Below are 25,359 nucleotides of genomic sequence, written 5' to 3'. Positions count from 1 at the left end.
TTTTAGAACGTGTATGGTTGTTTGCAGTGAAAGCAGAAGAGGCTGTTTGCAAGCTCCCGTACTGAGGAGCAGAGGAGCAGTGGGGATATCCGTCTCTGCCCTGCACGTGTGTGTCTTCAACACTGATGTGTAGGGACCCCCGGAGACAGAGGCAGGGCAGCCACGCAGCCCAGAACAGGCCGTGCATTTTCATCCAGCCTGTACGTGCGATCACCTGAGGCTACTTTGGTGTTCTGGTTCTTCCTAGGTTTCCACGGATGGGCAGACCTTGTTTCGTCATGCTTTGCTTTACTGCACTTTACAGATGGTAGGTTTTTTAGAAATGGAAGGTTTGGGGCCCCCCTGTGTCGAGCAAGTCTATTGGCACCATTTTTCCAACATCATTTGCTCACTTTGTGTCTCTGTGTCACATTTTGGTCATTCACGCAGCATTTCAAACCTTTAAATTATTTGTTATGGTGTCTATGGTTTTTGATGTTATTACTATGACTCACAATATTTGTTTTATTGGGGTGGCCTGGAACTGAACCCGCAATCTCTCCAGCGGATATCTGTGTGCTTTTTTCTTTTATTTTCTTTGGCCTCGCTGCACAGCATGTGGGATCTTAGCCCCCTGCCGTGGAAGCGCAGAGTCTCCTTAACCACTGCACTGCCAGGGAAGCCCCTAGGCCCATTTTTAAAGAACACTCGTCCACATAAATTCTTTTCTGGCCGATGAGAATAGGCTTCTGTCAGGATGCCGTCTTCCTTCTTCCGGTATAAATGGGGACCGTTGAGGGCCTGGCTGTGCAGGACAGATGCTGATCCAACGAACAGCTCAGCACGGCCAGGCACCTTGGGGCTCTCGTGGCCCCTAAGTCCTTTTGAGACAGGCTGGGACCTGGGACCCTTTGCTGCAGGGCTTGCACCTGGACACACCTCTCCTGGAGCAGCAAAATACAAAGAAACTATAAGGGACTAAAAATAACTGCGTGCATGCGCAGTTGGGGCAAAGTCTGGACAAAAGATACAAAGAGACCAAAAACCCACCTGTGACCTCTGAAGAGCCGGGAGCAAAAGCAGGGCACTGCGCACGCCCCCTGCACTCACACCACCAAAGGGGTGGGCAGACTCCCTAAGCCACCCCTCTGGCCCGCCCCTGGACCCACCCCTACCCTCACCTCGTAGAAGGACCCAGCTGCGCCCCCCCCCCCCGCTCGGGGAGCAGGGCAAGGGCACCTGTTACTTGTTCTCGCTCCCCCCCTGCTGCAGCAGGGACCCCAGTAAAGCCTTGCCTGAATTTCTTGTCTGGCCTCTGATCAATTTCTATCGATTAAGGAGGCCAGGAACCCCGGTCGGTAACACTTTCTGCCCCTGGAAGAGTAAATCCAAGCACCGACCTTGAATTTCGTAGGTTCCTTCTCGTCACTCAATCTCATTACTAAACTAATCACCTTAAGTGAAGATCCCGGATTGATCCTGCAGCCAAGGGGGATTTGGCTGAGAAAGTGCTGCTTGCGTTTTAATCAAGCAAATGGTGTCGATGGCCAGTCCCTCTGGCCTCCTGTGGGTCCCTCCCAGGGGTCCCCCGTCGCTCTCGCCTTCAGGCTGTGTCCACCGTGACATGGTCAGCTGACACTGAGGTCCTGCTTGCCGGGGTCCAGGGTGGAAAAAGGAGGGCCACCACGGCGGGGGCAGGTGCGGGGGGGAGCTGCAGCCCCCATCTGGGTTCTGAGGGTTTAAACTTGAGCATCAGAAATGGCTGGAAAAGGGGGGAGCAGCTCCCCAGCGGGGCTGGGCCATGGCAGGACCCGGTTCAGGGCGGGTTCTGGGCTTCCTCTGGGATAAGCATGGCTCACCATGGTTCATTGGTGATTGAAACGCCTTCAGTGGAAATAATTGATCACCCTGGTGTAGCGGATTAAATGATGGCCCCCCCAAACATATGTCCTTGTCGTAACCCCCAGAACCCAGGAATGGGACCTTATTTGGAAAAGGGGTGTTTGCAGATGTGATGTAGTGAAGGGTCTGAGATGAGGTCCTCCTGGATGAGGGTGGCCCTACATCCAACGGCAGGGTCCTTCTAAGACACAGAAAAGGAGAGACACAGACATAGAGGAGAAGCCCCAAGACAAAGGCAGAGATGGGAGGGATGCGGCCACGAGCCCAGGGACGCCTGGAGCCCCCAGGAGCTGGAAGAGGCGGGAAGGACCCTCCCCCGGAGCCTCTGGAGGGACCTCGGCCCTGGGACACCTTGACCTCAGACGTCTAGTCTCCAGGACTAGGTGAGGATGAACGTTTGTGGTTTACAGTCCCCCAGTCTGTGGTCATTTGTTACAGCTGCACCAGAAAATTAATACATCCCCTCTCTCCCCATATGAAGGGCCCAGAGCCTGTTCAATCCATCCAGTGAGTTATCAACGCCAGGGATTAGTGGGCGTACGGGTTTGGGACCAGTTCCACAGCTGATGGTGCAAGGGCGGGCAGGGGCTGGGGGTGCAGGTGATTTTAGGGCTGTGAGCTCATCAGGGACAGAAGGAGTGAGCGGAAACCCCGGGGGTCCCCATTGGCTTTGTCATCCCCTTAATCAGGCTGTTGGAATTTTCTAGAATAATCCTTCTTGGGCTCACTCCCGGCCCAAGCAAAGAGCTTGAGGCATCAGCACTGAGCCCCTGGCCGTCCCCTCAGCTTGCTCAGAGACCTGTGATTCCCCAAACCAGGACGATTGGGGTCCTCCAAGCCAGGCTGGCCTGGAGGGAAGACGGGTTCCCCCTGGGGAGGAGAACTGCGGTCTCCTGGAGGAATGTTCCAGCACCTTCGTGGTCACCCAGGTGGGGGGCTCTGAGAGCTATAGCGGCTGGGCGCGTAGACAGCCTGAGGCTGCCACCGGCACTGTCTGCTCTCCTCCGGGGGGATGAGAATGTCCGGGAACTCTGGACAAGACTGTGTGCCGAAGCTTGGCCATCGGGGCCTGGGGCCCTTCTGGGGATCTGTTGACCCCCATGGACTCCATCTCAGAATGATGTTCATGCAAGCTTAACCTGAACTAGATAAGATTACAAAGGAAATGATGGTTATTGGAATACAGCTATCAACTTATTTCAAACACTTGGTGATCGAGGAATACGGGTGCTCGTCTGCTACACCCTAAACACAAGGTGATGCGTTTAAAATCGAGGCAGCTTTGAAAGGTTCACCCAGGAGGTAGTAGACGTAAGTGTTTCATCCCTTCTCGTGGCTGAATGAATATTATGTGCAGTGAAAGTACCAGACACAGAAGGTCACAGGGTGTGTGACTCTGTTTAGAGGAAACGTCCAGGACAGGCAAATCAGACAGCCAGAAAGTGGGTTTGTGGCGCCAGGGGCTGGGGGAGGGGGATGGAGAGTGACAGCTCGTGGGGACGGGGTGTGCTTTGGGGGGGGTGAGAAGGCTCTGGAACCAGATAGAGGTGGTGGTTACACAACGGTGTGAATGTGCTAAACGCCGCTGAGCTGTTTAGTCTAAAATGGTTAAAGGTGATTCTTGTGTTACTTGAATTTTTGCTTCAATGAAAACTGGAGGGAAGTTGGAGTTGGATTTTGTGTTGTAGAGAGACGGGTGGCAGGTGTGTTGAACGAGGTTGTGAGCGGCGGGTGCACAGGCCTTCGGCCGGATTCACTGGGAATCCAGTCCGTCCTCGCTTTGGGGTCCAAGTGGTGCAGCTCGCCGTGCGCAGAATCGCTCAGAATCAGGTAGGGGCAGGCCGGTCTCCGCTTGCTTGAGGGCGAGGCTGGGCCTGTCTCTCTGAAGAGCACGATTCCTCCAGGCTTTCTCGAGTGAGCCTCCGCCGTTAAGAACACACAGCCTCACCACGTGGCAGCCGACTGTCCTTGGGGCCTAGAGATGCCCCAAGCTTGGCCACACTGGCGGGAGGGGAGGGGTGTGTGGGTCTGTGGCAGCAAGACGGGGCGCTATCTGCAGCTGGTGGTCCGTCCAGACCCCCGGCTTCAGGGAGGGCACTGCCCGCCGGCAGGGTCTCACGGTCTCCGCGGCTGCTGTTGTGCCCCTGAGGACAGTGTGGCTCCTCCTGGCCACGTGGTCACACATGTATGGTCTGGGCGGACTTCGTCCTCGAGGGGGGTGCTTAGATTCAGGAAGGGTGGACCGAAAAGGGGAGTGAAGCATCTTCCCCATCCAAGGTCCGGATCCCCTGAACACTACCCGGGGACCCCCCTGGTCTACGACGCCTATCTTAGCGCCACTGAGATATAAGGAAGAGGACCTTACAGAAAACAGAGTAACTTGCTGCCTTCCCCTGGCTTGAAAACGTGACCTGGCTGTGCTCCCATCCCGTCCCCAGCCGGCTGGGGCTGCCCGCTCTTTACTCAGTGCCAGCTGCGTGCTCACAGGGCGTGCGGTGGCTTATAAATCTTGGGAGGAAAGTCGCTTTGGTACACGCAATTTCATGCCGTGTACTGTCACCCGTAACGGAACCAGAGCAGATGCAATTTTACTGGAATAAAACTTAATACAACCTGAACAGAACGAGAGAGTTAATAAAATCTCCGTAGAATAAAGCTGAATGCGACCTTAAAAGAATAAGTCAGTGACCTCTCAAAAGAAGAGTGATTAGAGCTTTACTATAATAAGAGTTAATACAAGCTCACTACATAAAAGCTAACACCATCCTAATCAGATAAAACAATACAACCTTAATAGGACAAGAGTTAATAGAATCTCAACACAACAAGAGGTTCATCCAACGTTAAGAGAATAAAACGTACTGCAACCACATAGAGTAAGAGTTCGTAAGATCTTCATACACAAAGAGCGAGCACAGCCTTAATGCAGGAGCTCATACAATCATAACAGGGTAAGAGGCAATGCACACTTCACAGAGCGAGAGTCAACACAACTTTAACAGAAGAAGAACTAGTACCATCTTGAGAGAATACACCTTAACACATCCTTAATAGAACGAGACTTAATAAAACCTTAATAGAAAAAATCTGGATACAACCTTCACGGAATGAGAGTTAATAACATCTCAGTAGAGCAAGAGTGACTGCCATCTACTGTGCCAAGAGTTAACGAAACCTTACTACAAGAGCTAATGCCACCTTAATAGGGTAAAACTTAGCAGCCTTAATACAGCAAGAGTTCATGCGACCTTAATAGGATAACAACCAGTAGTACCTTTAGAAGAGTAGATTCAATCTTAATAAAATAAGAGTTAATGCAACCTTAAGGGAATAGGAATGGATACAATCTTCACGAGAGTTAATATAAAATATAATCTTAGTAGAGGGAGAGTTGATGGAACTTTAATATAATGGTTCTCAAGTGGGGACTGTGCCCCCGGGGGCACACTTGTCAGTGTCCGGGGACACGTTTGCTTGTCACAGCTGGGGAGGGGGGAGGGGAGCTCCTGACATCCGGTGGGTGGAGACCAGGGATGCTGCTGCACACCCCGCAGTGCCCAGGACGCCCCACATCAGAGGTTGATCCAGCCCCAAACATCGGTAGTGCCGCTGCCTTAATAGAATAACAGTTACTAGAACCTTAAGAACAGGATTAGGAATTAACACAATAGTATCACACTCCCCTCTCCCACATGCATTTGGAGGGCTTTCCAGTGTAATCGTGGGTCGGGAAGCAGCAACTTCCCTAGCTAACATAGACACAGGTCTTATTTTTACGCTGTTAAAACAAGCCTAATCGTAAGTGTGGGAAACACATTGCCTCAAGAGACCGTCTCTCCACTGCACACCTGAAACTTAAGACGACACTGTAAACCAACTACACGCCAGTAAAATTTTTTTTTAATTTTTAGAAATGAAAAAGAATAGATAAACAATAAGGACCTACTGTGTAGCACAGGGAACTATACTCAGTATTTTGTAATCTATGTGGGAAAAGAATCTGAAAAAGAATGTACACGTGTATTCTTTTATATATAACTGAATCATTCGCTGTACACCTGAAACTAACACGACATTGTAAATCAACTCTACTTCAAAAACATAAAAATAAAAATTGTACCCGAAATCTAGGGTACAATTGTGGAAAAAAGAAAAATAACTGTCTCTCCTTGTGGGGCGTTTATGGATCCACCTCTCATGGCCAATATTATCCCAAACCTTGTGTGCGAGGGGAAGAAAATGCATTGATAGTTTATTCATTTTTTTTACCCTTTATGTATTATTTGGAGGCACCCTATTCACTTCTTTAGATGGAGAGAGAAAAAGAGAAAATAAACCATCTTAAGACTCTTGACACCAGCAGGTAGGGAGCACCACTGACACCTTAAGGAAAAAAAAAAGGACTGCGTATATTTCCTTGTTTGGAAAATGCAAACAATGCAGAAGGAAGAGTGTAGAATGAAAACGCAGAAGGCCCTGTCTGTCCCCCATCCCCCGAATTTCTGCTCCCAGGTGACCAGTGTGACCAGTGAGGGACAGAGAGAGGATTATAGGATTTTGAAAACTCACGTGTGGCTTCCCATGGTTGCATGTGCCCCTCAATATCCCTCGGGCATCCCCTTTGGGGACCTCAGAGTCCCTCACGGGGGGTGTGCATTTCCCAGGACAGGTTCTTGCTGTTCCGAGCAGGTTCCGTGAAGAGCTTCTGTGGACGGACAGGGCGGGGGCAGCTGCTGCAGACGCCTGGACCTACCAGGCTCCCACACCTTTGCTCCTGCCCGGCTGGCCAGCCCATGAATGACCCCCTTGGCCCCTGCCCCTAGGGGGACAGCCCCCACCGGGCCCTGGCGCCCACCCTCCCTGGGGACCGAGCCATCCACTCCCATGGGGCAGGATTAGGGCTGAAACAGCAGGAGCAGTCTCTTCTTGGGTGCAAGGTGGAAGCGTCATTTAAAAACTGTTTTTATTGTGGTAAAATAGACATACTATAAAATTTACCATTTTTAAGGGCACAGTTCATTGGCATCAAGTCCATTTATATTGTTGGGCAACCATCCCCACCATCATGTCCAGAACTTTCCCATCTTCCCAAACTTTGTCCCCATTAAACACTGACTCCCCCTCCCCCAGCCCCTGGACCCACCGTCTACTTTCTGTGAATTTGACTCTTCTAGGGAACCCCGGTACGTGTCCTTCTGTGTCTGGCTTCTCTCACTCAGCATCATGCCCTCAAGGTTCATCCACATTGTACCTGAATCAGAATTCCCGTCTTTTCTAAGACTGAGTCATATTCCATTGTTTTTACATGGCATTTTGTTTATCCATCCATCCATCAGTGGACGCCTGGGTGGTATCCACCTTTTGGCCATTTTGAAGAATGCTTCACGTGAACACACGGGTGTCCACGCTATCTGTTTGGCTCCCTACTTTTGGTTCTTTTGGGTCTACACCCAGCAGTGGAATTGCTAGATCCTATGGTCATGCTACGCTGAATTTTGTGAGGAACTGCCCTGTTTCCCTGAGCACTTCCAGATGCACGCTCCCTCCCCATGATGTGTGCGTCTGAGTGTGGTTCTTAAGAGAATTAAAGCTGAGTCTGGTTTCTGCCGTTGCCCCGAGGTTCTCTTCGCCGCCTGTGAGCTGGGAGTCTTTGACCTTCTGGCCGAGGTCCCGGAGGCCCTGGGCTTGGCTGCAGTGGCTGCACGTCTGGGCGTCAGCTCCCGGGGGACAGAGCTACTGCTGGATGTCTGTGTGTCCCTGAAGCTGCTTCAAGTGGAAGTGAGGAGAGAAAAAGGTAAGCATCCTGGCTATTTTGAAGGAGGCATTTTAAAGGTGCAACCTCAGCACTTTTTTTTTTTTTTTTTTTCTGTAAAGGGCCAGAGAGTAAGTATTCTTAGCCTTGTGGGCTGGCCACGTGGTCTCTGCAGCTGCCACCCATCTCTGCCCTTGGCGCACCCAAGCAGCTGGAGACAAACAAATGGGAGGGGCTGAGTGCCAATAAAACTTTATTGACAAGACAGGTGGTAGGCCAGGGTTCCAATAAAACTTTATTAACAAAAGAGGTGGTGGAACGGGGTTCTAGTAAAACTTTATTGACAAAATTGGTGGTGGGCTAGGGTTCTAATAAAAGTTTATTGATAAAACAGGTAGTGGGCCAGGGTTCCAATAAAACTTTATTGACAAAAACAGACAGAGGGCCAAACTCAGAGAGCAAACGTGGGATGTCATTTACCAGCTCCCGATCTAGAGGTTTCCTCAGGCTGGTGTATGCACTGGAACCCCGATGAAGTATCCAAGGAACAAGATAAAAATGTGAAAAAAAGAAATCTCAAGGGAGTAATTTTCCATCAAGCTGAACTGATTCAATTCAGGGGTTGCCATTTATGATGAGAGTGTATTATTTTGGTGTTGAAGCTGCTTTTCTCTTATGGAAGATGGTGATGGTAGGGTTTTTTTTTCTTTTTTTTAATGTCCTTCCTTTGCAAAATTCAAAACTGTCAACCCTATGTCGGTCATCCAGATGGTTTTTTAGAGTTTTGTCAATCCGAGAAATTGCAAAGTGTAGGGACTATCCCTTGATAGAACAGGAGTGGGTGGCCCAGAGGTGGGGGAGGGGGGTAGCTGGTGGGCTTTTTTCTTGTAGCCGAAGGACTTGTGTACCTGTTGGATTTCTGGGGTGCAAACAGCGCGGCCGAGTTAACTTGAACAGGAAGATATCATCTGAGGGGTTGATGGTGCTCAGATAGCCCGGCTTGGAAATCAAGCAGGTGCCAGCCACACCACGTGAACAAGCTTTGCAGGTCCCCCTCCCGGCCCCCACTGGCAGCACTGCCCCTGAATGCCCAGCCCATGCTGAAACCCAGCCAGGATACACCTGTGGAGGATGCTGGATGTTCTACGGGAAGCACCTGGGGGTGGGAGGAGCCTGTGGTTCCCGCTGACATGCGGCCCAGGCAGGTGAGGATTTGGGCAAGCGCACAGGCTGGGAAGCCCCGTGACGGCAGCGTCCACTCCGGCTGTGCCTCTGGGGTCCCCGTGGAGACCCACAAACATTGGGCAGGTACGCATTGTGCAGGAGAAATGAAAGGCTAGATCCTTCCTCCTCGTGAGCGGGACAAGCCGCTCCTGTCCTAGGAGAGACGCCATGACCAAGAACAGGACCACGCCGGATCCCAAGCACCACAGCTGGGCCCCCAGGACAGGCCCAGGCACCGGATGAGCCGTTCGGACATGTGGCCCCGAGATGCCCAGGGCCGTCCCCCCTTGTCGGGGGCTGGAGGGATGGAGTGGCTTAGGGTGCAGCCGGGGAGCACGGTGCCGTCTGCCCCGGGGGGCTGTGGGCGTCCTGCCCCTTGTGGAGATGATGGCCCCACCAGGCTCGGGTCCCTGCTGCACAGCTGAGCTCACCCAGAAAGCGCCCCTTTCTCCCCTGATCTTTGTTTCCTCTGCAGGAGTCGGGTTTTTGCCCCCATATGTCCATTTTAAAATCAGGCGTTGCTTAAAGGCCCGCAGACTGTAATATACGTTTCCCTCGGGCTCGTTGGCTGTTCACCGCGCCGCCGGATCTTCCCATGGGATTTGCCGAAGCTGAACCCAGCAGGTGCGCCTGCTGCCCACAGGTCAGCCGGCCCTTCAGGACGAGGGTCCAGCTGTTGGGACTTCCGTGGTCCCAGGCAGGAATCGCGTTTCCATCAGGGTGTTCCCAGTGCTGGTGTCGGCATGTCGGCGATGCCTTGGTATCTAATGCGTTTTGGGTTTTTTTCCCTCTGTTCTGTGTGTTTTCAGCTGTGTATGAAAACACAGAGCTTGCCAGCACCTGCCTGGCCAGAGCCAGCCCCAAGCCCCAGCAGGACATGCTGCTGTACGCGTCCAGGACCACCTACCTGGGCTGGGGCCAGCTGGCCGCGGCTGTCAGGTGGGTGCGGTGTCGGTGGCGCTCCTGAGTCCCAGGGCTGCCTGGGGGCTGGTTTTCAGGGCATCCGAGGAATCGAAATGCCGGGTTTCTTGTAGAACCATACGCGACGTCATTAGATTTGGGAATCCGGAGCAGATGTGTGAGGTCACCTGGTGTCGACTGACGGGATTACTCTAATGATGTCGTGATGAGAATCCTTGTGCTTCAGGCGTCTCCAGGGGAAGCGGGGGTGCCCCAGGGCAAAGCAGGAAGATAATCTGGAACATACGGTGGAAAACCCTGCGTGCTGCTCTCTGCGTGTGTGATGGCTGTGCCGCACACCGGGCTTCTCAGCCTCACCCCACTGGCATCTGGGGCTGGGTGACCCTCTGATGTGGGACGTCCTGGGCCCTGTGGGGGGCAGAGCAGCTTCCCTGGTCTCCACCCGCCAGGTGCCAGGAGCACCCCCTCCCCCCAGTGCGACAACCAACAATGTCCCCAGACATTGACAGGTGTCTCCTGGGGGCAAAATCAGTTGTAACTGGGAATCACTACGGTAGAGATAGATGGATAGAGCTATAGATAAGTGATAGATATTGATAGATCAATATTATTAGATAAATACTGATAGGTAAGTAATGATACATTATAGATGATTGATAGACAATATTGCCAGTTTGATAGGTGATTGATAGATATAGATATTGATAAAATGATAGCTGTTGTTAGGTGTAGATAGATGGATCTATAGATACGTGAATCTATAGGTAGCTGTTATTGATAGATAAATATTGTTAGATAAATGCTGGTAGATAAGTACTGATAGATGGTGATCAATAGATGATATATATTGACAGTTGATTGATAGGTAATACGCGTAGTTTGACAGATAGATGGCGATGGATGGACAGTATTGATAAATACTGATAGAAGATGATAAATATTGATAGGTGGGTCTAGATAGATGATAGAGAGATAGATGAATACAACAGCCCCCAACCTTTTTGACACCAAGGCCCGGTTTCATGGAAGACAGTTTCTCCACGGACGGGGCGAGAGGGCTGGCAGGGTAATTCGGGCAGTAACGCAAGCGATGGCGGGATGGTTCAGACGGTAATGCGAGCCGTGGGGAGCGGCGGATGAAGCTTCGCTCGTCTGCCCCCTGCTGTGTGGCCCAGTTCCTGACAGGCCGGGGACCGGTACTGGTCCGCGGCCCAGGGGTTGGGGAACCCTGGCTGAATAGATAGATAGAGAGAGAGACAATAAGTGATAGCTAGTGGAATTATAATAGGTGACTGATAGAATCTCTGATGCTAGGTCAGGGTTTCTCAGCACGACTGACATCAGGGCTGGGTGACCCTCTGATGTGGACGTTCCGGGCCCTGTGGGCTGTGGAGCAGCTTCCCTGGTCTCCACCCACCGGGTGCCAGGAGCTCCCCCTCCCCCAGTTGTGACAACCAACTGAAGACATTGACATTGTTGAGAACCGTGGCTCTACATCTTCTTTCTTAATTATTTTAACTTAAACCCCATCTTGAGCCTCCGGTAGCTTAGCCGTGAGAACCCGAGGACCCAGTTCTGCCGCTGGTTTTGGGAAAGATACAGCTCATCAGATTCACGCTTATCATCACTGTTTGATTTCACATTTCTCTTCCAAAATCACACCCACGTGAGACTCACCGCGCACGTGGCGTCGATGCTGTTCTGAGCGTCTCCAGGTGGCCCAGGGCCGGTGCGTAAAGTGCATCAGGGTCGGGCCCACAGCTTGGAGCCAAGGGGACTCTCAGTAAGTCTCTGAGGGAGACCAAAGCGTCAGGGGTCTCATGTCACAACCAGACAAGAGGGCACAGTAGGGGCAGTGGCACAGCAGAGCGTGGACGCCCGTCTAAGAGGTCAGCCCCCCGTCAGCTCCCACAAGTTGTGCCCGCGCGGCCATGGGGTGACGGCCGCCCCAGCTTCCGAGCTTTGTGCTTTACGAGAAGCAGGATGTCGCGATTTCAAGGGGACGCCCCCTGAGTTTTTGACCTTGGGGCCCATTCAGTTAAAGAAGGAAGCCGTGAGGAGCTGGACACAGCCCAATGGACTCCGCCCGAGGGTGCGAGTAACCAACGGCGCCTCCACATCTCCGCAGCCCTTGCTGGACCCTCTGGAGTCGGTCCGAGGGACTTCAGTGCTTTGCCCCACGTGCAAAAGGAGCCTCTGGTTTCGGAGCAACGGAGAGTAACAGGCTTCTTCCTCCTGCCTCGTGCTGGTGTATCTGGGTCCCACGCGGAGGCACGGATTTCTGCTGCTGTGTATTTTTCATCAGTGTCTCCCGAAGATCAGGTGGGAAAGAGATGCCTCACCTGACCGAAGGCTGGGTCACCTCATATCCATGAAAGGAGCAGGGGGCTGACTGCGGCCAGACTAGATCCAGGATGGAAGGAGGACACACCGCAGGGAGCCAGCTCACCTGTACATCAGGCAGCGGGGCCCAGGAGGACCCAGAAATCCCCCCCCCACCGGCCTCAGGGGAGTAGCAGGAAGCTGTGGGTAGACCCGCTGGCCCTCGAGCTACAAGGAGGGCCCCATCCCCAGGTGCCAGGGGCTGAGTCCTCCTGGACCGAGGCATCGCCTCATTTCACGGCATCTTTACACCGTCTTTAGACTGTCCCTCTTTTCTTCTTTCCGCACATCAGAGAGGCCTGCTGGATGGGTAACCTGCAGCTCTGAATGTGCAGTTACTTTTTGCAAACTAGAAAGGAATTCGTGAGTGTCTTGGGTTACTTGTTTCCTGTTCTGTCTGCGATGTAAGGATAGGGTCTGTGAGCACCAGTGTGCGGTACGTAATGTGCAGTAAAGTCTCAGAACCCGAGTGATGCCCGCCCCGTTTTCAGAGACAGGAGGAACCAGTACCTGAAGGCCTTTGGGGTTCCCTCCGAGGAGCTCTTCACTGCCATCTACAGGTAACGCCAAGCACCTGCTTTTTTTTTTTTTTTGGCCTCGCTGCGGGATCTTAGCTCCCCAGCCAGGGGTTGAACCCGAGCCCCCTGCAGTAGAAGTGCAGGAGTCTTAACCACTGGACCGCCAGGCGGGTCCCAAGCACCTGCTCTGATAGGGTTATGCTTATATTTTAAAATTTTATTGAAGTGTAGTTGACTGACAGTGTTGTGTTACTGTGTGCTGTAGAGAAAACCGACTCAGTTATACACATTTATACAATCTTTAATGTTCTTTTCCATGATGGTTTATCCCAGGATATTGAATAGAGTTCCCTGTGCTCCGCAGTAGGACCTTGTTGTGTATCCATCCTATATATACAAGGCTGCATCTGCTAATCCTGACCTTCCACTCCTTCCCTCTCCCACCCCCCTCTCCCTTGGCAACCACTAGTCTGTTCTCTGTGTCTGTGAGTCTGTTTCTGTTTCATACATAAGTTCATTTGTGTCATATTTTAGGTTCCACATATAAGTGACATCATATGGTATTTGTCTGTCTCTGTCTGACTGACTTCCCTTAGTATGATAACCTCTAGGTCCCTCCATGTGGCTGCAAATGGCATTATTTCGTTCTTTTTGATGGCTGGGTCGTATTCCACTGTATATATGCACCGCATCTTCTCTATCCGTTCCCCTGTCAGTGGACAGATAGGCTGCTGCCATGTCCTGCATGGAAACAGAGCTGCAGTGAATACTGGGGGTGCATCTTGGGATCTTTTCAGATTATGGTTTTCTCCGGACACATGCCCAAGAGTGGAATTGCAAGTTCATATGGCAACTCTGTTTTGTAGTTTTCTGAGGAACAGCATACTGTTCTTAATAGTGGCCGCGTCAATTTACATCTCCACCAACAGTGCACAAGGACACCCTGGTTTTAATAGTTCCCGGTGACCCAGTGAAGGAAGAAGATGGATATCCCAGTAGGACAGTGGGGAGCATCTTCCTCTCACTTCCCGAAGGCTGTTGTGGTCCTAGCTCCTTTCACTGCAGCCAACTGGCACCGGCTCCAAGGACGAGGGCGTGGGACACAGATGTGGTTCTCCGTGTAGACAACAGTGAGACTCCTCTGGGCGGGGTTGCAGGCTGGTCTGCTGAAACTCCAAGAGCAGTCTTCTCACGCTGCCTTCCTGGTGGAGAAAAACACCGTGTGAGCCTGCAAGGATCAGGAGAGTTTACTGGGGTCCTGGGGGGCAGATGTCACTCCTCCGTTGTGATGCTGGCGGGGATGAGAAGGAAGGCCGGCCACGCCTGCACGTTGGACACTGGGAAGCTCCCAGAACAGACGCAGGACTGGGTGGGTGGTCGTCCTCCCTGTCTTACGGGATAAGGGGGTGGGGCTCGGTTGAGGGCAAAACGGCAGCGGTGAGCACCAACCCTAGGTCTGGTTTCAGGAGACCCCGCAGCTCCCTCCTGACCCAGTACTGCCTTCCCATAGAGGAGGGACGGAAAGCACGGGTCGCCCTTCGGGTAGGGATGTGAGGCTTCAGAAAATCATCTCTGGTGCACAAGGGGTGTCTTTGCCATGTTCGCTGGTAGCAGGTTCCTCTAAGCAAGAGCAGACTTGCAATTGCTCTGCCTTGGGGCCAGCTGGGCGTGAAAACACAAGACAGGAGGGTCTCCAGGACCTGGGACGTGCATGCCGTTGGCGTCTGGGAGGGTCCCCCTTGTTTCTCACTGGGGCGTCCCCTGGAAATGTCCCCCACAGGGACCCACGGGCACATCTCACTCCAGCATTTGCCCATGGCTTCCTCTGCTTGGCTGGTGTCTTGTCTTCGGGTGGACAGATGCCCTGGCACGAGAGGACACAGTCAGGTCAGAGTCTGTGTGGAAGGTTGACATGCGCGTCGGCCCAACCAGGAAGACCCCCTAGATTCCAGGGCCTGTAGGTGAGCCTGTAACTATGGAGACCAGAGTGTGGGTACCACCCAGGTCCCCACCCTGTCACGTCCTGTGTCCGCTTGCAGGTGGTTCCGGGGCTGTGGCCAAGGCGTGCATGTCTCTGTACCCGGGGTCTCAGATCACCGTGTTTGACATCCCGGACGCGGTCCAGATGGCAAACAGGCACTTCTCATTCCCGGAGGATGAACGGATCGGCCTCTGTGAAGGTGGGTTTCCAAGTGCTGTCTATGTCCACGGGGAAACAGATGCGTCCCGGGGGTGTGTGGGAGAAGGTGGCAGTGGATGGTCAGAGTGGGTTCCTTCACCCTCCAAATATACTTCCCCTCAACCTAGAACTGTGAGTCATGACAGATGGAAAACTCTGGGAGGGTATATTGTTTTCTTGCAATTAATTCTTTCTTGAGTATTGTACTGGGTTCAACACTGTCCCGTCAAAATTCATGTCCAGCTAGAATTTGTGAATGGGACCTTATTAGGAAATAGGGTCCTTGCAAATGTGATGAAGTGAAGGGTCTGAGCTGAGGTCCTCCTGGAGGAGGGTGGCCCTACATCCAACGGCAGGGTCCTTCTAAGACACAGAAGAGGAGAGACCCAGACACAGAGGAGAAGCCCCGAGAAGACAGAGGCACAGAGGGGAGGGATGCGGCCGCAAGCCCAGGGACGCATGGAGCCCCCAGGAGCTGAAGGAGGCGGGAAGGACCCTCCCCTGGGGCCTCTGGAGGGAGCGCAGCCCTGGGACACCTTGACCTCACATGTCTGGTCTCCAGGATGGGGGAGGATGGATTTCCTGGTCTGTGGCCATTTCTTACGGCCACCGCAGGGCACCCACACAGGTGTCTAAATCCAGGTCACTTATGAATGACAGTAAATGACATGGCTTGAAGGTAGGATCAGGGGTCAGTTCCTGACTCAGAAGCTTGAGAAGCTTCTCCGGCTTTCTGAGGCTCAGAGACTACAGCAGCTTTGCCAGGAGCTGGAAGGGACTTCCTCTTGCTTTGGAAACGTGGGGTGCGGCTCCCAGAGATGGGCTGTCCCAGGAACTAAGGTCTAACCAGCAGACGCCCTGTACCTCCATTTATGGAGGAAACTGGCCTTTCGTGGTTCTATTTTTCTGCTCGCTCAGAAGAAAAACACCAGGCGGGGATATCATTTCCATCCACTCTTAGACCTGCTGTAATTTCACTATGTAATTTCACTATGTAAATTCACTATGTAAATTCACTATGTAAATTCACTATATGTAAATTCACTATGATGTAAATTCACTATGATGATTATTATTTCTGGCCACACCGTACGGCTTGTGGGATCTTAGCTCCCCAGCCAGGGATTGAACCTGGGCCCCCTGCAGTGGAAGCATGTAGTCTTAACCACTGGACCGCCAGGGAAGTCCCTCGCTATTATGTTTTTTTTAAAAAAATCACCTGCACGGGACTTCCCTGGCGGTCCAGTGGTTAAGACTTCATCTTCCAATGCAGAGGGTGCGGGTTCGATCCCTGGTCGGGGAGCTAAGATCCCACATGCCTCATGGCCAAAAAACCAAAACATAAAACCGAATCAATATTGTAACAAATTCAATAAAATGGTCTACATCAAAAGATCTTAAAAAAAATAAAATCACTGCCAAGTTCATAGCATCTCATGGGACAGGCATCAGCGTTGCATCTGAGCCCAGATGTGGGGTAGGCACTGCTGAAATGTTGACTGATCCAGACGAAGGATCATCTCCTTTTGAATAGCTCTGGATCCGATAGGCTGATTTCAAGGTGACAAGAATGTGCTGAATCATGTCCTTGAAGGGCTGGATACCATCTTTATTGAAAATTCTGAAATTTGGGGACGTCCCTGGTGGTCCAGTGGCTAAGACTCCACACTCCCAATGCAGGGGGCCCAGGTTCGATCCCTGGTCGGAAAACTAGACCCCGCATGCATGCTGCAACTAAGAAGTCTGCACGCTGCAACTAAAGATCCTGTGTGCTGCAACTAAGACCTGGTGCAGCCTAAATGAATAAATAAATAAAAATAAATATTTAAAATTCAGAAATTTTGACCATCAGGAATTTGTTGGGGGGTGTGGGGGGCTTAATGCTGATTTTTAAAAAATTCTTTTTAATTTTTATTTATTTTTGGCAGTGCTGGGTCTTCGTTGCTGCGCGCGGGATTTCTCTAGTTGTGGCGAGCGGAGGCTACTCTTCGTTGAGGTGTGCGGGCTTCTCATTGCGGTGGCTTCTCTTGTTGCGGAGCATGGGCTCTAGGCGCGTGGGTTTCAGTAGTTGTGGCTCGCAGGCTCAGTCGTTGTGGCTCGCAGGCTCTAGAGTGCAGGCTCAGTAGTTATGGCGCACGGGCTTAGTTGCTCCCTGGCATGTGGGATCTTCCCGGCTCAGGGCTCGAACCTGTGTCCCCTGCATTGGCAGGTGGATTCTTAACCACTGTGCCACCAGGGAAGTCCTTAATGTTGATTTCTAAAGCCATTGTATTAAAATATATTGAATCTCAATGACCAAGTTTTGGGGCCCCTTAAATTTTGTGCACAGAGGCAGTGCCTCACCCTGATCTTAACCCTAATCCCACCCCCGGGGAGTCTTCCTCCTACTTCTTGGAGATACACGATCAGTGTTACTTCAGTGCCTCATTTGGAAAATGGGGTGAAGAAGCAGACTTTGGAGGTTGGGGGAATTAAGTGAAATACTACTTTATTATGTGCTGTTACCCCGTTGAGGTTGGGTGTCTGCGATTGGTCCCCAAGGGCAGCTGGTAGAAGGTGCAGGCATGTCGACCTTCATTCCTGGGTCTGCATTCTCTCCATGCTGTAGGCAAACAGACGCCTGACCGAATTTGGCCCTTGGGCCGTAGTTTTCTAAGAAAAACCCCTGTCTTTCTTCACTGAGTGGAAGAAAACCCATTTGGAGGAACCTCCTTCTCCGTGCCCTGTCTCATGGGGGAATATTCTGGGGTCCATGTTTCCTGGGATACTCAGCACAAGAAAGAGATCCAGGGGATAGCATCTATGTCATCCAAGACATCCTCCCCAATTCCTGTGAATTTGCAGAGTATGGACCACACAGGTCAGCTGAGGTAACCCTGTACAGCTCAGGGCTATCCAAGTTCTCTTCCCATATTGATACTTCTTGCAGGAAAAATGGTAGGAGAGTTGAGAGTTGGCCATCACCTACAGGTAAGAGTCTCTCGTGGGCATCTTTATTCAGTCAGGGAAACACGTATGGACCTTGTTGGTCCAGTTTGACTCATCGGAATGGAGCTTCTGATCCATTGCCAGGGACCTCCTGAAACCCATGGCTTAAAGGATGCTGTCTGTTTACACGGGACCTTCGGAAACAAAATAAAAATAAAACCATTGTCCAGATCTGATGGAGGGAAAGGGGCCCCCAAACACCGTTCAGAATGGTCCTGTCTTCACTGAGATTTCTTTTGTTCAGGGGCTGGTTGAAAGCTCACCAGCTGGGAAGATCTGGGAAAGCTCGGTCCATACAGGTGGCCTTTCCCTGCTGGGTGTTGGTGTGGTCCAACGGGATTGAGATGCAGGCTGACCCCAGGGCACTCGCCCTGGGTTACAGGAGATTTCTTTAAAGACTGCCTTCCAGAGCCGGGTCTGGGCATCCTGGCCAGGGTCCCGCATGACTGGACGGATGAGAAGTGTTCACACCTGCTGGTGAGAACCTATCAAGCCTGCAAGACAGATACGTGGTAGGGCTGGGTGTCGCTGTGCTGTCAACTCGGGGCAGGGTTGGCAGACTCTCCTTGGGGTGCCGGGGACTGAGTTCATGTCACAGGTAAGGGGAGTCGTCCAACCAAATGGCTCTCCTTCCACATCAGTAATTAAAACCGACAAAAAAATGGCATTGATAACCATCCTGCCGCGCATCCCAACGAAAGATGGAGGTCTCCGCTGTGCGCGATGGGGACAGTATCCTGTGAGGTCACGATGCTGAGGGCCCACGAGGGCGTGGGCACAGCCTCTGTGTGTCACGAGGTCACAGTCACAGCCGACCGCTGAAGGTTTCCTTGCTTTCGGGACATCACCATGTCTCAGGCTTTTGAATTGCTTCTCCCTCTCCAGAATCGTCTATTTTCCCCAGAAACTGTGGTTCTGCTAGTGGGGAATCATTTTCAGAGGCGGAGTTGCCATTGCTGGGAGGGCAGTGTTTCTAGACTGGAGAGAGCTAGGAAATGGATTGAACACGCTGAATTATTTACATTTCCATCCATAGGGACGTTACCGGGCAGTTACTCAGTGTTCCTAACGCCGTCCTTGTGTGGTGTCCTACACCCGGAGCCATGCTCCTAAGATCATCAATAGTACTTGTTTGCCTGTCCTGATCTGTACATGACGTCATTCCAAAGGAGCAAAACCAAGGTCACTGCAAACAAGAGAACTGCCAGGCGGTGCTGTGGCTTGTCTGCAGTTCTTCTGTTTAGAATATCCACGAATTGGTGCATCCACGGTCACAGAAACTACGGTTGTCGCCCGGAGGTGATGTTGCCCATCGGCTCGTGGTCTTTGGTTTGCTTCCAGTGTTTAGGCCTTGCCTCCGCTTTTTATGTGTTAATTCTTGGAGGACTAACACATTGGCATGATTCGAAAACCAAATGCTGATGAAAGGTCCATGCAGAGAAGTCCAGCTTGTAATCTGACCCCCTCACACATATTTCTCCCCAGCTCTTGTAGGAGAGCTGATTTATGCTCTTTTTAAAAAAAAAAAAATTACAAAAAAAATAAATAAAGCCGCCATGTTTCCTGGGTGAAGCCACGCCCGGGAGGGACCTGGCACCGGGGCCGCTGCCCACAGCATCCACGGTCACCTTGCCGCTCACCCCCCTTGTGTCTGAGATCCAAACACAGCGCCTGCCGGTTTGCATATTTCTCTGGATGGCCGGAACTCTGCAAGGGAAGCCGTCGATGGTGCTGAAGCCAGGGGCAGCCCTCGGAAGCAGAGGAGCATGGCTTTGCAGGTCCGGAATTTCTAGCCAGCAGGAAGCTGACCTCGGGCACGTCACCTACCTTCTCTGCACCCTCACCCTTCAAATTTAACAGACGGGACTGGGTAATCTCTAAAGTTTGTCTTAAGTGCCCTGCGATTCTTTCACTACGTCCAACCAATGCTTCTCAGCTGGGGTGATTTTGCCCCCCGCCCCCCGTTGGGGACACACCTGGTAGTGTCTGGAGGCATCTTGGGCTGTCACGCTGGTCTGGAGGATGCTGCTGGCAGCTGGTGACTGGGTACCAGGGATGCTGCCCAACACCCCACAGTGCACAGGGTACCCCACATCAGAGAGTGGCCCAGCAGCCCCCGATGCCCACAGTGCCGGGCTAGGGAGACTGGGTTAGGATGTGGTCACACTGCAGCTTCCCCGATACTCGTGGCTGTAACGACAGGACTGGCTCTTAGGGGCGCGTAGATTTCTTAAGAGTCCTCCTGAGCTGAGGGCTCTGGGAGGGTCACGCTGTCTCCTTGGGGGTAGGAAGAGAAACAGGTATTGGGAAGACCTTCAGAAGATGACGGAAAGCCAGCTGCTGGTCCCAGACTGTGCTCCCCAGCGTTGGTCCAGCTCCGTGGCCTGCGGAGGGACCGGGTGGACTGAGCAGGAAGGACCCTTCAGGGCGCCGGGAATCACCTGCTCTGGCTTCTTCCCAAATACCTCTCAGGACAGCCTGGAGCCTTGGAGGGAGACATCCTCCTGTTGCCACGGCGACGCTGGACCACTTGGGGCAGGACCGGGATGCCTGTCTGCCAGCAGATGGCGCCGTTGGGCGGTTTAATGGACGTTGGCTCCACGGACCAGGCAGCCACCAACCAGAGGAGGCTGGGGTAGCCGTAAACGGAGAAGACACACCCACTTTATGCCTTTGCCCCCGAAAATGTTAGGTTTCACGAAAACAAGTACCTTTTCATCATTTTCCCCCGTGAAGGGCGATTACAAAGTAAGAATAAAAGGCATCATTCTCCAGGTTCTAAGTAAGGGAGGGGACACTGCCCCCCGCCAACACCCTGTCCCGTGGAGAGACACCCTGGGCCTGGTGGATAAAAATGTACAGTAGGGCCGGCTGCATCTCTCGCAGCAGGGCCCTGGAGCCATTGCCGGAAACACCACCTCTTTCTGGAGGGTTTCTGCCCCAATAAAGAATTTGCGTGGTCAGCAGTGATATGAAAGCCCCCGGTCAGCTTGTTTAGAAGACGGCATGAACCCTTTGGATTAAAACACACACACACACACACACACACAGTTCTTGTACAAGGTTGTCACAGAAAACGAAAACCCCCTCTCTTTTGTTTCTCTGACGTATTAGCTTCCACGGGGGACGACGAAGTACGCTGAACTGATGAACATTTCCCAAAGAACGTGTTTGCCGCTGCCTGGGTCGTTGCAATGCCTCCTGCCTCCTCCACGTGGGGCCCCAAGTCTGCACAAAGTGGAACCCCTTTATGTGCAAGGGCCGAATGCATCCATCCATGTAAGTTAACGGCTCCTTACAGCAGAAACTAACACAGCATTGTAAAGTAACTATACTCCAATAAAAAGTCATTTTAAAAATTTAAAAAAGGGACTTCCCTGGCGGTCCAGCGGTTTAGATCCTGGGCTCCCAATGCAGGGGGCTCGGGTTCGATCCCCGGTCAGGGAACTGGATCCCACACGCCGCAGTGATGATCCCGCCTGCCGCAAACTAAGACCCAGCGCGGCCACATAAATAAATATTTTTTAAAAATTAAAACAAAACTTTGCATTTTTGGCTTTTTTCACTCCTGCAGAACGACCGTGTCTATGGGAAGAGCATCGAAGGGAAATATGATATTGAAGGGAGACGGCAGTAAGCACACCCCAAACCCTCCTCTTTTACAGAGCTTTCACGCCTAGCATCTCATGGGACCCCTGGGGCTGAGTGTGCAAAAATGGACTTGCCGGGCTTGTGCAAATGCATGCAGGGAGACGTTTGCTAGGGAGCGGAGTCTGTCCCGTTTGGAACGATGCACCAGGGTGGGACTGTCACCCCCAACCCCTGCCCTGTGGAGATGCTGGTGATGAAACTGTGCTGGAGAAGGCTTACGGGGTCCTCCAGATCGACTGTGGTTCATCTCTGGGCTGCCCTGTGCCCATGTGACTGACACCTGCCTGGCTCTGTAACTGCCTGATTTCGGGGAGGGGGCGTCGGCCAATGGGTGAGAAGGGGCTGCTGCCTAGCAGGTTTCTCCTGGGTTCTTCTCCCCAAACTGAGCAGCTCTTTCCTTTGGTCTTCGAGACCTGGGGGGGGTGTGTGTGCATCCCCCTCCCTTGGGGATTCCCCTTGGCCGAGCCCACGCTGTAGGAGTGTCTCATCTATGATCTCCAAGACGCTGACCCATACAGGAAGGAAGCAAGTAGCTTCTTCAGTGCCAGGCTGAACAAACGGGTATTATTCGGACGCTATCAGAATTTCAAAGGGCCACCCTCAGCTAGACAATACCTTGGCACCGTTTATTTTAAATTTTCTAATGTGATTCTTTAACAAATGTAAATCCGTATAGCAGGGTTTTTTAAAAAAAAATATTTATTTATGTATTTGGCTGTGCCGGGTCTTAGTTGGGGCACACGGGATCTTTAGTTGCGGCATGCAGGATCTAGTTCCCCGACCAGGATCGAACCCCGGGCTGCCTGCACTGGGAGTGCGGAGTCGTAACCGCTGGACTGCCAGGGAAGTCCCTGTGCCATATTTTAGATTCCACAGATAAGTGACATCATATGATATTTTTCTTTGTCTGACTGACTTTACCTCATATGACAGTCTCTAGCTCCATCCACGTTGCTGCAAACGGCATGATTTCATTCTTGTTTATGGCTGAGTCATATTCCATTCTGTATATGTACCACATCTTCTTTATCTCTTCCTCTGTCGATGGGCATTTAGGTTGCTTCCATGTCCTGGCTATTGTAAATAGTGCAGCTATGAACATTATTTTACTTTTTAGAATAATAAAGTGATCTTCATGATGCTTATAGATGGACATGGCTACAAAATGGTTAGCTTTGGAAAAGTAGAAATTGCTTTAAAAATTTGTCATTAATAGTAAAGCCATCCTCCACATACCTGACCCGCCACCCCAATCATTAAGCTACCAGCAAATCAAAACCTAATTAGTATAGGAGACTTCAGTTGGGAAAATAGATTCTAAAATTTATCATAAACAGGTGCACATCTCTCAGGATGGCTACTATCAAAAGAGACTCCAGAAAATAACAAGTGTTGGCAAGGATATAGAGGAACGTGAACGCTTGTGTAATGTTGGTGGGAATGTAAAATGGTGTGGCTGCTGCAGAGAGCGGAATGGAGGTTTCTCAAATAGCTAAAACACCGAACTACCATAGGATGCAGACTTTGAGTGTTTACCCAAAAGAATTGAGAGCAGAAACTCGGAGAGGTCTTTGCACACCCACGTTCACTGCAGCATTATTCACAACGGCCAAAATATGGACTGTAAACGTCCATAAACGTAAATGTTCATGCATGGGTGGTGGACACACAGAACGGGGTCCATGCACACAGTGGAATATTACTCAGTCCTAAAAAAGGAGGGAAATTCTGACGCAGGCCACGACGTGGATGGACCTTGAGGACGTGAGGCTCAGTGACACAGGCAGTCACAGAAGGACAAATCCTGCAGGCTTCCACTTATATGAGGTCCCTAGGGGAGTCAAATCCATAGAGACAGAGAGAAGGAGGGTGAGTGCCTGGGGCTGGGGGGTGGGTGTTTAATGGGGACAGTTTCAGTCTGGGCAGATGAAAGAGTTGTGGAGATGACGCTGGCGATGGTTGTACAACGTGAATATGCTCAAGACCACTGAGCTGTACACTTAAAAATGGTCAATTTGATGTTGCGTCTTTTTTCCATCATTAAAACAAATCCCCTATAAAGAACTGTAGGCACATTCCCCTCAGCGCAGACGCGATGACCCAGGCCGCAGAAGGAATCTGCTGGCTTTGGAGGACAGGCGGGTAACCCGTGCAGACAGAGGATCGAGAACAGGGGACAGACAGTTCCACACACACACACCCCCAACCCCGGGAGCGGAAGCTAGGATTCCTGCTACCTGCCTCCGGAGAAGCAGCAGGAGGGTGAGGAACCTGCACAAGTAGGGGTGGCGGGGAGCTGGAGAACACAGGTGTCCTATCTGGGAAGCCGCATCCCAGGTGGGAGCGAGCAGGTGTCCCGACGGACAGCAGGGGGCGCTCCTGCATCATCATCCCGTCCAGCTGCTCTGTCGACCAGTCGTCTCTAGAAATTCATCACGGAGGGAAGGCTTCGATGAGTGTTTGCAAACAGATGTTCCGTTGATGAGGCCTGCCGTGTCGACAGCCTCCCCGTCCCCTTTAAAACGTCTGTGCTGAGACGGTACAACCCCAGTTAGCCAGGAGGATGCTTCCCTGTGTCCCCGCCCCTGTCTTTCCTTTCCTCTCCACTGAGCTGTTTACCTGAGATTTTCGAGCGTGACAATTTCCGGATGATTCGTCCGGTGGCGTCGAGAACTGGGCCACAAAGCACAACACGGATTCCTCTTATTTCTTTTTCTTCTCTGATTGCTGTGGCTAAAACTTCCAAAACTATTTTGAATAAGCGTGGTGAGAGTGGGCAACCTTGTCTTGTTCCTGATCTTAGTGGAAATGGTTTCAGTTTTTCACCATTGAGGACAATGTTGGCTGTGGGTTTGTCATATATGGCCTTTATTATGTTGAGGAAAGTTCCCTCTATGCCTACTTTCTGCAGGGTTTTTATCATAAATGGGTGTTGAATTTTGTCAAAAGCTTTCTCTGCATCTATTGAGACGATCATATGGTTTTTCTCCTTCAATTTGTTAATATGGTGTATCACGTTGATTGCAATAGCCAGGACATGGAAGCAACCTAAGTGCCCATCAACAGATGAATGGATAAAGCAGATGTGGCACATGTATACAATGGGATATGACTCAGCCATAAAAAGAAATGAAATTGAGTTATTTGTAGTGAGGTGGATGGACCTAGAGTCTGTCATACAGAGTGAAGTAAGTCAGAAAGAGAAAAACAAATACTGTATGCTAACACAGATACATGGAATCTAAGAAAAAAAAAAAAAGTCATGAAGAACCTAGGGGTGAGACGGGAATAAAGATGCAGACGTAGAGAATGGACTTGAGGGCACGGGGAGGGGGAAGGGTAAGCTGTGACAAAGTGAGAGAGTGGCATGGACATATATACGCTACCAAACGTAAAACAGATAGCTAGTGGGAAGCAGCCACATAGCACAGGGAGATCAGCTCGGTGCTTTGTGACCACCTAGAGGGGTGGGATAGGGAGGGTGGGAGGGAGGGAGACGCAAGAGGGAAGAGATATGGGAACATATGTATATGTATAACTGATTCACTTTGTGGTCTGTCCCGAAGAAAGATGCCTGGTGGTGGCGCTCTGGGCGTTCGCTTTGCCGCGGATTCTGGGTTGGAAGTGGCTTCCCATCTACTCGCGTCTGACTTATGACTTCTAGTAATTGTCCTGCTGTTTCACGTGGAGACTGGACCAGTGTATGACTACATGTATTACTCCTGTAATTTTACAGCATGTGTTTATACCTGGTTCTATAATATATAATCCAAGGATGGCGCCTGTCCGTAGATATCTCCGGGTCTGTATTTATGACCCTGCGTGTGTGTCTACACCCGTGTGTGTCCGGGACCATAAGACTA

The 25,359-nt window shown here is 51.5% G+C and overlaps 1 protein-coding gene across 1 annotated transcript in view; it reads left to right on the top strand.

Annotated features, from left to right (window-relative positions):
* The window catches only part of ASMT (acetylserotonin O-methyltransferase), a 30,900-nt gene extending 5,900 nt beyond the window's left edge, over positions 1–25,000 (top strand). The window contains exons 2-10 of the mRNA XM_089904954.1: positions 1,587–1,677; positions 2,668–2,810; positions 6,705–6,818; positions 7,441–7,675; positions 9,667–9,796; positions 12,652–12,720; positions 14,189–14,220; positions 14,640–14,858; positions 18,228–25,000. Coding sequence (XP_089761080.1) covers positions 1,587–1,677; positions 2,668–2,810; positions 6,705–6,818; positions 7,441–7,675; positions 9,667–9,796; positions 12,652–12,720; positions 14,189–14,220; positions 14,640–14,858; positions 18,228–18,361 — 1,167 coding nt within the window. The 3' untranslated portion in view covers positions 18,362–25,000. The remainder of the gene's footprint in view (positions 1–1,586; positions 1,678–2,667; positions 2,811–6,704; positions 6,819–7,440; positions 7,676–9,666; positions 9,797–12,651; positions 12,721–14,188; positions 14,221–14,639; positions 14,859–18,227) is intronic.
* The last annotated feature ends 359 nt before the right edge of the window (positions 25,001–25,359 follow it).

The sequence above is a fragment of the Delphinapterus leucas genome, chromosome X (assembly GCF_059928025.1).
Source record: "Delphinapterus leucas isolate spDelLeu-1000000601 "Yukka" chromosome X, BTC_Dleu_Yukka2, whole genome shotgun sequence".
Taxonomy (NCBI): domain Eukaryota; kingdom Metazoa; phylum Chordata; class Mammalia; order Artiodactyla; family Monodontidae; genus Delphinapterus; species Delphinapterus leucas.
This window is presented reverse-complemented; position numbering and strand designations above follow the sequence as displayed.